Here is a 12,970-nt window from a genome sequence, read left to right as displayed (position 1 = left end):
TAATTTTTATTTTTTATTAAAGCCTTGTTTAACTGCTCTCTCTTACAGCAAATAACACTAACAGCATGTGAATGCTTTAAGGGCTAAGGGTATATTTAGCAAATCTGCATGATATCCACAGCCACTTGCTCTTACTATGGGGAAAGATATTGAAAGGTCATTGCAATTCTGCTGCAGTAATGGGCTTCACTTGCGTTTTGTAATTAACTGGGGGAAATTATTTACAGCTATCCTTAAGAATATATAAGGAAACAAGTATTTAATATTTTGTTGCAGATGCCTAGCAGTGATGGTCAGGATCTCTTGGCATTACAGAAAGCCATTCATTCTTCTAATCACCAGAGCAGCAGGCAGAAGGATTGGCATCCTGAGAAGATGACAGAAATCCAGCCTCATGTAAGTGGCATTATCAATTCCCTGTGTTTTAACATCACTGAGGTATCTTGACAGCTTTTTCTCTGGTGAATAGAAAAATTGTATCTGACGTTATTTCCCAGCCTCCTCATTCCCTGCTCATTGAATGTAAAAAAATCATGTGCCTGTAGTCCTGTGTAATTCTTTGAAAATCTAGATCTGAATGACAAGGAAAAGAGACAAAATGTCCCTGTGTTGGTCTTGGAGCCTTTCCAAATATTGGTTATGTTTTAGAGGCAAGTGATGCTTCAGTGCATGTCTGTGGTAGCTCTGCAGCACTGTAGGAAAGCCCCGAAGTTGGCTCTGCCAGGACTGGTGCATGCTGAGTGCTCACTGATGCTTGGCACAGTTTGGTACTTGCTGGGATCACCAGAGCATCACGACCACGTCATGGTGCGGCTGTGCCTCAGCTGGCACAGGCTGCAGTTTAAGCAGTCTACATTATTGGAGCGTAGCACTGGACTAATGCAAGTTTATTTTCTCTAGTTCTAAAATGAGCTTGGGGGCAGGGTTTGAGAGGGAGCTTCAGTGCCATGCCCTGTTGCCATTACAACATTGAAAACTGAAGAAAAGTGTTTGTTGCAGCTGCAGTGTTTGAAGAAGCAAGTTGCTTTGTGAGCTGTGGAATTTAATGAGGTTGTTTTCATACCACTCTGTGTACTCAGAGACTTCCCCAGGCTCTTGCTAGCCATTTCAATAACCCCATGTCTCCATTTTCCTTCAACCAGCTCACCAGTTAAAGCAGCTGTGGGGGACTAGAGCAGCAGATCACCCAGCTGCTGGCAAACAAAATATCTAACTGCTGAGTTCTGCCAGCACTTATTTCCGTGCAGATGATTACACAAGACTCTCTAACCCCTAACTGATGTTCACAATGTTTTTAGGAGCTTTGTATTTCTGATGTCTGTGCCTCATGAAATGTGGCTGAGGTTCCAAAGTGAACAGAAGGATTAGTGACAGATGGGCAGCTAATGCAATTGTCTATGCCTCCGTTTTCATAGGTAACAAGGTTAAAATAATTGATGGAAACAATTTTTTTTTTCTGGTGTGCAAAAGGTTCCATCTTTTCAGGTAGCTAATAGATTGAGTCATAATGAGAAGACATTTTCTCAGCTGTGTAGTCATAGCTTGGAAGGAAATATTCCAAATTAATACAAATTGAAAGCTAAGAAGTCCTCTGAAGTACAAGAAACTCAGTTTACGATATGACAGTTGTGTTATAGGAAGTCTGATATGGCGGTGAGCAGAAGGTCAAGTGCTTCTCTCTGTGTCTTTCAGAACCAGCCATTAAAATCTCTCCGAAAGCTCTTACACCTCTCCTCTTCAAATCACCCTGTCCCTGCTGAGCCTCGCTTCCAGCCCTTACCCAGTCAGCCTGCCAAAGCTGCTTTTTCTGAAGTGCGAATTCACCCCATGAGTCAAAGCTCCAGCAGCGGCAGCAGCAATGTGCGGCAAGAGCCTCAGCCGAAAAGCCGACCGACGCTGCAGCTCCCGAGCCAGCTGGAACCCACCTGGCACGTCTCCCCAGTGAACCGGAGTGCCAGCGATGGGCCTCCCTACTCTGACCAGCTGCCGGCCAAGAGCGGACAGAATGGGCACACGTATAACCGAACAAACCGGTCGCGAATGCCAAACCTGAATGATCTGAAAGAGACAGCCTTGTAGTTGCACTCCGGGAGATAGGCCAGTCGAGGTGGAGATCAGCGTAGGGGAGCGGTGGTGGTTCTGGTGATGGTAAGACTTGCATTTTCAGCTTTATAAAGGTGTGCAATATGTACATGTGGAGCTACGCTGTTTGGCACCACAGTGAGAGTCAGGGATTATACAGGAAAACAAGTTGAATTATGAATTACCGGTCGTCAGAAGTGTCGCTGAATGCCAGGCAGAGTGTGCCGGTCAGGGAGAAAAATGAATTGCTGTTTTCTCTCACATTACATTCCAGCTTAGTGCACATCTCTGTCTGAAAGCTGGGAGACTTCTGGTATGTATTGGCACTTATAAGGGTGAAAACATTCATGTCTAGACCTATGCCCTTACTACATTTTTTGCTGCCTAGTTAAAACAGTGGGGTTTATGTGATAAAAGTGTATCCCGGTTAAGGGTTTAAAGTTCAATTGTATGTCTTAAATTTGTTTTTTAAACTTCCATATTTGATAGGATTTGTAATATTTATTTATGATGACCTAATATCGTACTGTTATAATCATATCTTTTATGTTATAATGTAAAGTTATTTTGAGCTGTTTGAAACATTGTGAAGCAGTGCAACAGCTACAGTAGTTTCTATAAAAAACTAACAGTAACATTTATATATTGCATCAGGAGTATTTTATTCTATATATAAATATATATATAAATGGAAAATAACTGTCTGTTTTTTAAATATACTCATTTAAAAGAAAAGTATTGTTATGACACTATCTGCCATATTTTTATACATTTGTGATATAAAGTGCAGTATTATACTTCTAATAAAAGGAAGTTGAATGTGGATATAAATGTGACTGTAACAGTATGAATCTTGCTCAGCTATGACAGCCCAGTATTACAGGCATTATTGGTAACAAACAAAAGACAACATTCAATTCCAAGCTTTATTATGGGCTGTTTTGTTGGAAGTACTGGCTACGTGTAAGAGACTGCAGAACTGTACAGTAATCTAAACGTGGTGTGTTCTCCCCTGTGTCCTTAGCTTTCCTAGTAATATTAATGGGATTTCAGCATCTGCATCAAGAGCACAGAGCCCCAGTACCAATTTTTTGTTTCCTCTAAAAAGATAAAGTGTCCCATGACTACAAGCTAAAGCAGGTGCTCTTCCACTTAATAGCAGGGGTGAAAACCAAAGAAACATAGCATGAATTGCAAGTGAAATGCCAAACTTTTGACACGCATAGCATGGCACTTCAGATCATGGTATAAGCTTTTATGCATATGTATATTTTACATCTTGTTTAGCAATCTATTAACTAATAAGATAAACACTGTATTTAAATTTAAACTATTCTTGCACTTTTTATTATATTTCAGGATGTATTTAAAGCTACAAATCTGATATTTGGATATTGAGGGAGAAGGTTGCCATGCAGCTGGGTTTCTCCGTAGGTCTTACTACCCGAATATTCCCATACACAGTTCCGTTACCAGTCTCAGCAAAATACTAGATTTTGGGCTCCAGTCTCCTGTACAACATTGTTAAAACTGCCTTTACGTTGGTGAATGTCATGTGTAGCAAATACACAACCTGATTCCTCTGTTGCTACTGGCAAACTAAATTGAAGGTGAGCCAGTAGGAGTCAAAAGAGTTGTCAGTCTAAACTTTGTGCAATAAGAGGAGAGTCGGGCCTGTAGTGTCAGAACAATACAATCTTTCCTTTTTAAACACATTAGTTCAACTCCCTCGTTACTCTGCAGCATAGTTTGTTTTCTAGCTGCTGTCCTCATAAGACACTTGTACTTGCAAATACGTTGTCTTTTCCAAAAAGAGATTAACCTGAATGTAAATTCGATGAGTTAGCCATAGATGTAGTTAACAGAAGCAGCCAGGCAGTAAGAGCTGAACTTCCTACTTGGATAACAATGCAAACTGGACATGCTGTTCGGTACCTCTCGAGTCATACCAAAGTTCTAACAACGGCAAATTTGGCACCACTACTTTAAAAAATCTTTGTCAGAAAGTACATTATTGAAGGATGTTGCATCAGGTTTGTCCACGGCTAAAAGTCAGTCTAGTCAATTTGAAAAATTATAAAAAAATTATTCTTTCTTTGTCAGTTGCCTGCAAGAAATATGCATGTGATTTTCTATAGATATATATGATATATGGTATCTAGATATATATGATATATACTGTGTTGATATATCATATATATAGCGTATATAAATACAGTAGACATGAAAGGGTATCCAGTTTTTGATAAGTTCAGTGGGCATCCAGGAAGGACATTGTGATATTTACTAGTCATTACTCTCAGAGTTTGGCAGCATATTTTAATCAATCTCTTTTGGATTCACCAGTCGATCGCCACTAGGTTATTCCTGGTCTCTGCTATGAAATGGGCTGATGCCACTGAAGCCCCTCACAAAAGCCATGTCCGAGAGTGGGGCTCTAAGCAGTGCGATTTGAATGAGGGAGTGTTCAGACCACTCTCCTGTACTTTGTGGATATGTATCCTTTTGCTTCTGCAAGACTTTTAGCTTGCTGGTAAGAGCTTCACGCTGGGGATGATGACGCTGGGCTGTATGTGGCTGTTCTGGTTTCTAGCAAGGAAAAACGTTTCCAAAGGGTTTTTTTTCTCAGTACGCGTTAAATCAGGGTAATCTCTGACTGTACATATAGCTGTTTAAAGTAGTTAGCAAAGCTTCAAGGGTGACCCAAAGAATGTTCAAGTATTTGGTGGCCCATATTTACAGAAAGTTGTTTCTACTTCATACTGCATTTTCTTCTCATATTCAACAAACTGTAGTAGATTTCAGTTGCATACTAAATTGTGTTGGACGTATGTAGTATATTCTTCCTTCTGTTGGAAAGAACTTCCAGCAGCTCGGCCAGCTGGTGCTGGGATAAAGTGTTTATTTTTAACCTGGTCTAACTTCCCAATATTTAGAATATTGCTAATGTAATTTTGCCAAGGCCTCCAAAGGAGTCTTATTATAGTGACTGAGATTTGCTGGTTTCGTAAAGGGGAAGAGAATTAACAGAGCAGACAATTTCGTAAGTGTGAGCTTTCCTCTTCACTGGTCTGTGAGTTTTGTGCTACATGTTCTATAGATTTACTTAGGATAAAGTGTTGTAGTTCAACTGCATTTTATTATTTGGCAAACTCTCTTGCCTTGTGGCATCATTAATGATGTGAATAGAAAAGGAACTAGGTTTCAGAAATGAATTGTAGTCATTTTGCAGAACTCAAGCTGCCTAAACTTGTCTGTGTGTTTTTACTATAGCTCTTGAGCTCTTATTAACTGACAAAGAAGCACCTTAAGCTCATCTTAAATGAAACTGTGTGTATTTAAGCTGTCTTTTTAAACTGCCATGTAAATGTGTTAACCTAAAGCAACATTATTTTTTTCAACAGACCTGACCACAGAGAAGTCCCTTAGAGTTATTAATTTAATGCTTTTTGCTCCGTTTATCGCAGTCCAAGACCCGCTGCTCCTCCAAGAGGTTGCCGGCATGGAGCACCGGTCTGAGCTCTTGGCAGAGAGTCAGCCATCCCAGATTTGGTTCCTTCTTCCTGAAACATGCCCCATCCCACAGGGCTTGGAACTGACACCAAGCTTCGATTTCTGATACCAAATCAGACCTACCTAAATGTGTGGGTCCTGATGCCACTCTGTTTACAGATACTCACTCTTTTAGATCAGTGTTAGAGCAGGCTTCGAACTTCCAAATATACGAGACACCCTCAGGTCGTCCTTAGGCTTGTCGCTTTTCTCTCTGCTACACCTACGTGTTTCTGGGAGCAAAGCTGGAGTGATTCTTCAAGAAGCAGTGTCCTGTGATAGGCTTTTAGCCATTCCTTGTCTTAGCAGTTAGGTCTCTTTAACAGATGAATCTTACTAGTATAAAAAAATACACACCAACTTCTTTCTTCTTCAAAAGCTGCTGTTGCTATTAGCTGAGTAGGCTCCTGCGATCACCCAGAAAAAGCTGTGACTTCTTGACAATTCAGTGCTGTGGACCTCCCTTATAAGAAAGGGAACACGGGTTGTATAGCCCTGCAAGGACTGTTCTGCTAAGGCCGAACCCAGCTGCTTTTGAGGGGAGCCATGCTCTAGAATTGTTCGAGGTTTTTGTCTGTGTTTCAGTTTTTTGTTGTCTTAGAACGATTTGGTAGTGAAACATGCTTCAAAAATATCTGCATGTAATTAATTCTGTATGTGTCAAACACTGTCAGAGTAGAGCTGGGAGAATATTCGAATCCCAGTTACATATGAGTTTGAAAAGGATAGCCATATATAATATACTGCAAATTGTGGGGTGGCAATGTTTATTTTTTCCATTCCAGCTAGCATACATAATACATCTATTAATGGGCTTGTATCATAATCCATGCATCTGGGCTGTTGTTCATGGAAGTAGACCCCCATTTGAAATAAGATAGGAGTGTCATGGAAGATGATTGGAAAGGTGATGTGCCCTATATAACCATTTTTAAATGACTTTCAAATCAGCACACTATTAAAGAACAGGTGCCTTTCCCTACACAGCTCTCTCTAATGGTGTCATGGTGTTAACCATTCATTAACTGGGTTTGTAGTGAATGAGGAGAAAAGCCATTTAACTTCTGGCCTTTGTTAAAAAGGGAGCAATTTCAGTAAACTCTTTTAATATAACACAGCTTGGAAGTTCTAGATGTTGGCCACTTTTTCGAAGGGTCAAACAGCAGCAGTGCATCAGTGTTCAGGCTCATCAGGCAAGTGAAGGCTTGCACACATCACTTGGTTCAGATGTTGTACTGAAGAACGATTTTTCCCTCTGCCATCATGAAGTAAATTTCACGACAATTAAGCCAAGCAAATTTTATAGGAGATCCTCTTTCAATTTGAAGGGAAAAGCTGTGGTAGGTCATCCTTTCTCTCAGCAGATTGTTGTAACAGCTACTGCATGAGACAGCATAGCTACATCTGATGAATTAGGTCTGAATTTTACTTGCTCCAAGTTCTGCTTGGATGCTTATTCGTTACCTTGTCTACAGCCAATTGTTTGGTGCAGAAGTTGGCTTTTGACAAACTGAGTGGAAGATGCATGAGAAGTGTGAGGGGACCAGCCCCGCTATGTTTGGGTTCTTTCATTCCCCTGAATCAGATTGCTTCTCAGGCTCTTCTAGAATGTAACTCAAAATATGCAGCTGGGCAAAAGTGACTCTTAAGACGTGGCCCAAGGGTCTGAACATGGAATTTGTGACTCAGAGTGACTCTAGACGTCTCTTGTCTTCTCTGCAAGTCAATCTACCTCCTCTCTCTTGCAGAATGTGGCCAAGCTTTGGTTTGTTCTCAGTTTATTATTGCCTCCAAATTTTGAAGAGACATAAAAGAACATTCTTCCTCTAGGTACTGTTAGCAACCAAGTAATAAAATCTTGATGGGCCTTCATCTGATACACTTCTGAAACCTCCAAGCCATCCAAGCTCCCTCTCCAGAATCCCAGTGCCATCCTTTGCACTGCTTTGCAGTCTTCCCTTGCCCTTCCCCTTGTGGTTCTCAAATATTGCAGTTGCCTTGTTCTTTGTTGTTTCTCTAGTGCAGATTATCAGGGAGTTAGAGGCCTTATCTACTACTCCACCCTGTTTGCTGTTTTATTCAAACAGCTATCCTTAGACTTGCTCAGGATTTTCTTCATTTTAGTTTTCCATTTCATCTGGGTGAGATACTTTACCTCATTGTGCCCCCACCAAAACACGCTGCCTACCAGGCGCTTGGTTCCACCAGGTCTCTGTTTTCGCAGGGCATTGTTTCTCTGGATCCATTCTGAGAAATGCGAAGTGGCATCTTAATTGTACAGGTGTAAGATGCGTTGTGAAGTAACTGCTGTCCTAGAGCTTTCCATGAGCAGCGTTAAGGCATGTTCACAGCACAAGATGGAAGCGGCTGTTCAAGTTTCCTATAGGATATGAATCTCTTGGTGTAAACTCTTGACATGTAAATTCCATGGCAGAGCTTTTAACTGTTTAGTAACAAAGCAAAAATTTAAGAGTAGGTAACTCTCAACTTTCCTTTTCTTTTCTTTTTTTTTTTTGCTAGTGCACATCTTAGACTCATACTACTGAAGGATATGTCTATCAAAAGGAGTAACTTCTTTATATATTTGGTTTATATGGAACAAAAAGCTAAAATCTTCCATGAAACCATCATTTCCTTGGAAATTCTATGCAGGCATTTTAAAATCTGGTTAATCTGCTAAGGACTTCCAGAACTGCTTAGATCTCCACTGTGAAATACCGAATTCTGAATTTGTGTCATTTGGAAGAAGGAAGGAAGAGGGACATTTAGAAAAATGTGATCTTTTTTCACAATCTGCCAGTACAGACTATTCCAAAAAATAACAGGCTAGGGAGGTAGTATTCAAAACTTCTAAATTTATGGATAAGATTCCCCAATGTTTTTAGCAGCTACTAGAAATCTAAAGCGCACAAACTTCTAAATCTACCATGCTTTCTGTCGTGGAAGGGATGTGATGTGGTGTTAGCCTTTTTAATCCTGGAATACAAATTTTAAAATGTGTTGAATATTTAAGGATGACTTCATGCAAGTTAATAAACCATTTGTAAAGTGTTTGTATACAACCCTTTGTATCATGTTGTTGGTACACCTTACCAAATTTTTTTTTGGGCATGTATTCCATTCTTAACTTCTGTACAATTTCTATTGTTGCTGTAAATATTCTAAAAGAGAAAAAAAAAAAAATCCTGTGGTAACCTTAATTATCAGCATGGAAATGGTTAATTTTTACTGAGCACAATGTATTTTTGAATGGGCCTTCCAAAATATGTCTTTAATAAAAATGCAGATTTTGCACTAGAACACTGGTATCGCTCGGTGGCTCGTCTTATTGCTGACACATCTCCAGAGCGCCGCCCCATAGGTGAGCAGAATGGGCCAGGACCACACAAGGACTCGTCTGCCTGACAGGTCACTGCCAGGCCCTGGTGAACTCCCCATCTGAGAAGCTGTTCACCAGACTGACGTTTCCACAGGAGCACAGAGCACAGCTCTGAAGCACCTTGTTGCCCAGCATTCTTGGAGTCTCATTGCAGACATTGCAGGGGTTTCTTGCCTTTCAGGGCAAGAATCTCTTATATTCCCTCTTTCCAACAGTATCAATCCACCAATACGTTCAGCAGGCATTACTCAGAAATTGAAAGGCTCTGAAAGTCTCCAGCTCTTAAATTATCTTTGCTGCCGTAGAAGATCCACCATTTGGAGAGTATGTTGGCTTTTTGTCATTCCCATACATAAGGTGAGACTTTCAGGCAAACATTCAGGTGTCAGCAATACAGTTTTTGGTGGGTACGTCTTTAATGTGTCCTGGCCATGACGTTTTTTGTTATGGTATGCAGTTTTTAAAAAGTCTATGTATTTCTCTGCTGGTCTCTCATTTTTCAGAGTAGTTGGAAATAAACTGAGGACTATTGACCTCTTTACCTTAGTCTCCCTTCTTTCCCACTGCGCTCTGGCAGCAGACTAGCTGGAAGCCAGGACTTGCAGTCCACTCAGATCCTTCTGAAACAGCCGCCTGGTCCCCGGGATGTGCCACAGCTGCTGCCTGGTGCCTTCTCTGAGCTGCCCCTGCCACCTACCAAACAGGGACACTGCTGGCCTGAGCTAGTGGCTTCAACTTCCACCAGTGCAAGCCATCCACCAGCATCTCACGAGTCCCAGACACAATCATGGAATCAGTGTGGTTGGAAGAGACCCTCAAGATCATCAAGTCCAACCTTTAACCTAACACTGGCACTAGACCACATCCCTAAGAACCTCATCTACTTGTTTTTTTAAACACGTCCAGGGATGGTGTCTCCACCACTTCCCTGGGCCGCCTGTTCCAGCGCCTGACAACCCTTTCTGTGAATAATTTTTTCCTAATATCCAATCTAAACCTCCCCTGGTGCAACTTGAGGCCACCTTCTCTCATTCTATCCTTTGCTGCTCAGGAGAAGAGTCCAACCCCCTCCATGCTACAAGCTCCTTTCAGGTAGTTGCAGAGAGCAATAAAGTCTCCCCTCAGCCTCCTTTTCTCCAGGCTGAACAGCCCCAGTTCCCTCAGCTGCTCCTCATCAGAGTTGTGCTCCAAATGTGTTTGAATCACCCATCTTCTTGAGGTGCCTCGCTCTCTGGGGACTTGGCTTTACTCCTACAACCTCTCTTTGCTCAAACTCTTACAAGGATCTCCTTGTAGTGACCCCAGGAGCTTGTTGGCCTTTTCTGCACTCCCCATGGGGCTCCAGAAAACGCAGTGGCTGCCTCCTTAAAAAGGTCAGGCACCTCACCGGGCTAGTCCTGGTGTCGTCAGCATTGGTCCCTCGTGGGACAGAGAGCAGAGTGGCTGTGGGTGTTCTTCTCTCAGACCACAATCAAGGGAAAATTCCTGCATGTACCCATTAAGAGAAAGGGACTATTGACTTACAAATGCTGTGGCTGGTCTGGAGGCCTGAGGCAGTCTCTTATCACATCGTTTAGATTAGGCAAGTTTGACTTCTCAGTTTAGTTGGCTTACCTCCCCGTAAACATCCCAGACTAAAAATTCATGTCACGAAGCTGAAGGCAGCTCTTGGTCCTGCCTCCTATTTCAAACCTGTTACATTTTATGTGGTTGCAAAGCCATGCCTTGGAGTCCCTACTGCTGCAGGTAAATACCTGCAGGATTTTCACTCCTAGAAGATAAATGTTTTCAGCACTGCTTTGCATTGTCTCCTGCAGCCTCAGTTGCTGGCTCTGTTCTGGGTCATTGTGATTGCAGGCATCTGTGCCAGTAAATCAAAACGACAGTGATATGCTAGGAAACTTAGACTTTATGAGGAACAGCTTTATATTTTTGTATTTTGCCTAGTTCTGTCCCACTTTCATAATGCCCTCAGTGGCACTGTTACTGCAACATGCTGCGTTTATTCAGAGGTGGAAATCAAGTACAACTCTAAAAGCATTTTAGGAGCAATTAATTAAGTCTCTCAGCACACTTCTTTTTAGATAAGAAGCAGAGGTTAAGTGAATTTACAAAGGTCAATTAGCAAGCAAGCTGCATAGCTAGGATCAGAACAAAAACTCCAGCTTTGGCAGGAACCATTTTGACATTGCAGCTGAAAGCCGGGAGTAGGTCCCTTCCCCCATGCAAGCTGGAGAGGTGAAATGCAGGCAAAGGACAGGACAAGGCAAGAAGCAAATGAACTGTGAAATACACTGTATGCCAGTTAGTTCTACCTTATTTATCACTGTACATTTCAATCTGAAAAAGGGCCTAGTGACTTCTTTGAAGCTGGGAGGCTGGAAGAATGATAGCACAGGTCCTTCCTACTTGGACAGTCTTTTCTCCTTCCAAGGTTTTATTATATCCTATATGCAGGATCAGTCATCTGAAGACACGTAATTTAGTGTGGTGCCTTGGTGTATAATGGTGTGGTCCATCCATTCAGGCTGCGGATTTAGCTTGTGAGCCCTTCCAAATTACACAGGAACTCTTGGCCCTTGCCACAGGCTGCATTTCCAAAACCAGGCAACTTGCAAACCCCCAGACTCTGCATGGGAGCTCTTCAGAGGCCAGTCACAGCCAATGCTTTGGGTGGTTACAGTCAAGCTTAACTGCTTTGAGGTGCTATAGGCACTCATCAGCTGGTGCCCAGTCCAGCCTTTCACCTCTTCAGCCCCACCCCACCACTCCTCAGCCATTCAACAAAACATCAGCACCAAGACTCCATCCCTTCCAGTCACCATCTGCCAGGACATCAGCAGAGCTGCCTGTGCTGCTTTTAGGGAAGGAAGAGCAGTGTGTTAATGTGATGGCAGCTGCGTCCAGGGCCTGGAAATGCTTCAGCTTTCAGTGTTGGTGTTACTAATGCAAGAGCTACGATGGCTGGTGGAGAGCCCTTGTCTCCATGCTGTTGTACGTGCAGTACCTCCTCAGAGGCTCTTACCCTGTGCTGCATGCAGGACTTGCTTCAAGCTCAGTGGACCTTCTCAGTAGAGCTTGCCTGGACTGATTATCACTAGAGAAACACACAGATTCACTGCTTACTTATTGAGAAAACATGTTCCTAGACCTGTGTGCAGATAGGCAAAACTCATTTGGGGGTATGAGGGAAAGCAAGGAAGTGATAGTGACACAATAACAATAATCTCAGCAAATGGGGCTTGGTCTTTTCTACATCTCTGTAGACTTCCTACTGTTTATATAGTGGAGCAGAAGCTTTCAGGCTTACCAGAACAGCATATTTTCCTGACAATTATTATTTGTCTCTATATACGTGAAAAAACAAGGCAGAAACATCTGTTCTCATGAATGAATAAAATGTGATGAATTGCACAGACATCCAAAGGCTTTTCTCATGGTTTTGGTCACATGTCATTTGGTTTTAGCGACATGTTGTTTCCTGCCCCGCTCAGCAATCGCAGGGATAAGAAGAGGGCATGAAAGGCAGAAGCCGTGCCTTGGTGCCATTGGCTTCATGCCTCTCCTCCCTCCACTGAAACAGTTCAGGTGCCGATGCTGCAACTTTTGGGGATGTATGCATGGACTGCTAAAAAATAGGAAACAGGTCTCCAGTGCCTGCCAGGTTTCTGCTGCAGACATGTGGGAAGCCAGACAGTAGCTGCTGTCCCGGAGCCCCCACTGGCCCTGCCACATGGGAGCTGTGGGGGCCATGATTCCTACCTGGGGTGTGCTGGGTGCCAGCTCCCAGACAGACAGGGACATGAGCCACAGCTCCTGGACAGTTGCCCCAGGGAGATGGGTCCACCATCAGAGCTGCTGCATGCCCCAGGCACTCAGCACTGGGGATTGGGCCACGGAGATCAAGGTAGTTAATGAGAGTGAGTCCTTGTTCCTGTGCCCAACCACCCTGGGCTC

General features: G+C 42.7%; 1 protein-coding gene across 4 annotated transcripts in view; it reads left to right on the top strand.

The window, feature by feature from the left end:
* The window catches only part of CDKL5 (cyclin dependent kinase like 5), a 130,422-nt gene extending 120,985 nt beyond the window's left edge, over positions 1 to 9,437 (top strand). For all 4 annotated transcript variants that reach the window (XM_065857960.2, XM_065857945.2, XM_071812592.1 and 1 more), the window contains 2 exons: positions 277 to 396; positions 1,693 to 9,437. In XM_065857960.2, the coding sequence (XP_065714032.1) occupies positions 277 to 396; positions 1,693 to 2,079 (507 nt within the window). In that variant the 3' untranslated portion in view covers positions 2,080 to 9,437. The remainder of the gene's footprint in view (positions 1 to 276; positions 397 to 1,692) is intronic.
* The last annotated feature ends 3,533 nt before the right edge of the window (positions 9,438 to 12,970 follow it).

This window comes from Patagioenas fasciata, chromosome 1 (genome assembly GCF_037038585.1).
Source record: "Patagioenas fasciata isolate bPatFas1 chromosome 1, bPatFas1.hap1, whole genome shotgun sequence".
In the NCBI taxonomy this organism is placed as follows: domain Eukaryota; kingdom Metazoa; phylum Chordata; class Aves; order Columbiformes; family Columbidae; genus Patagioenas; species Patagioenas fasciata.
This window is presented reverse-complemented; position numbering and strand designations above follow the sequence as displayed.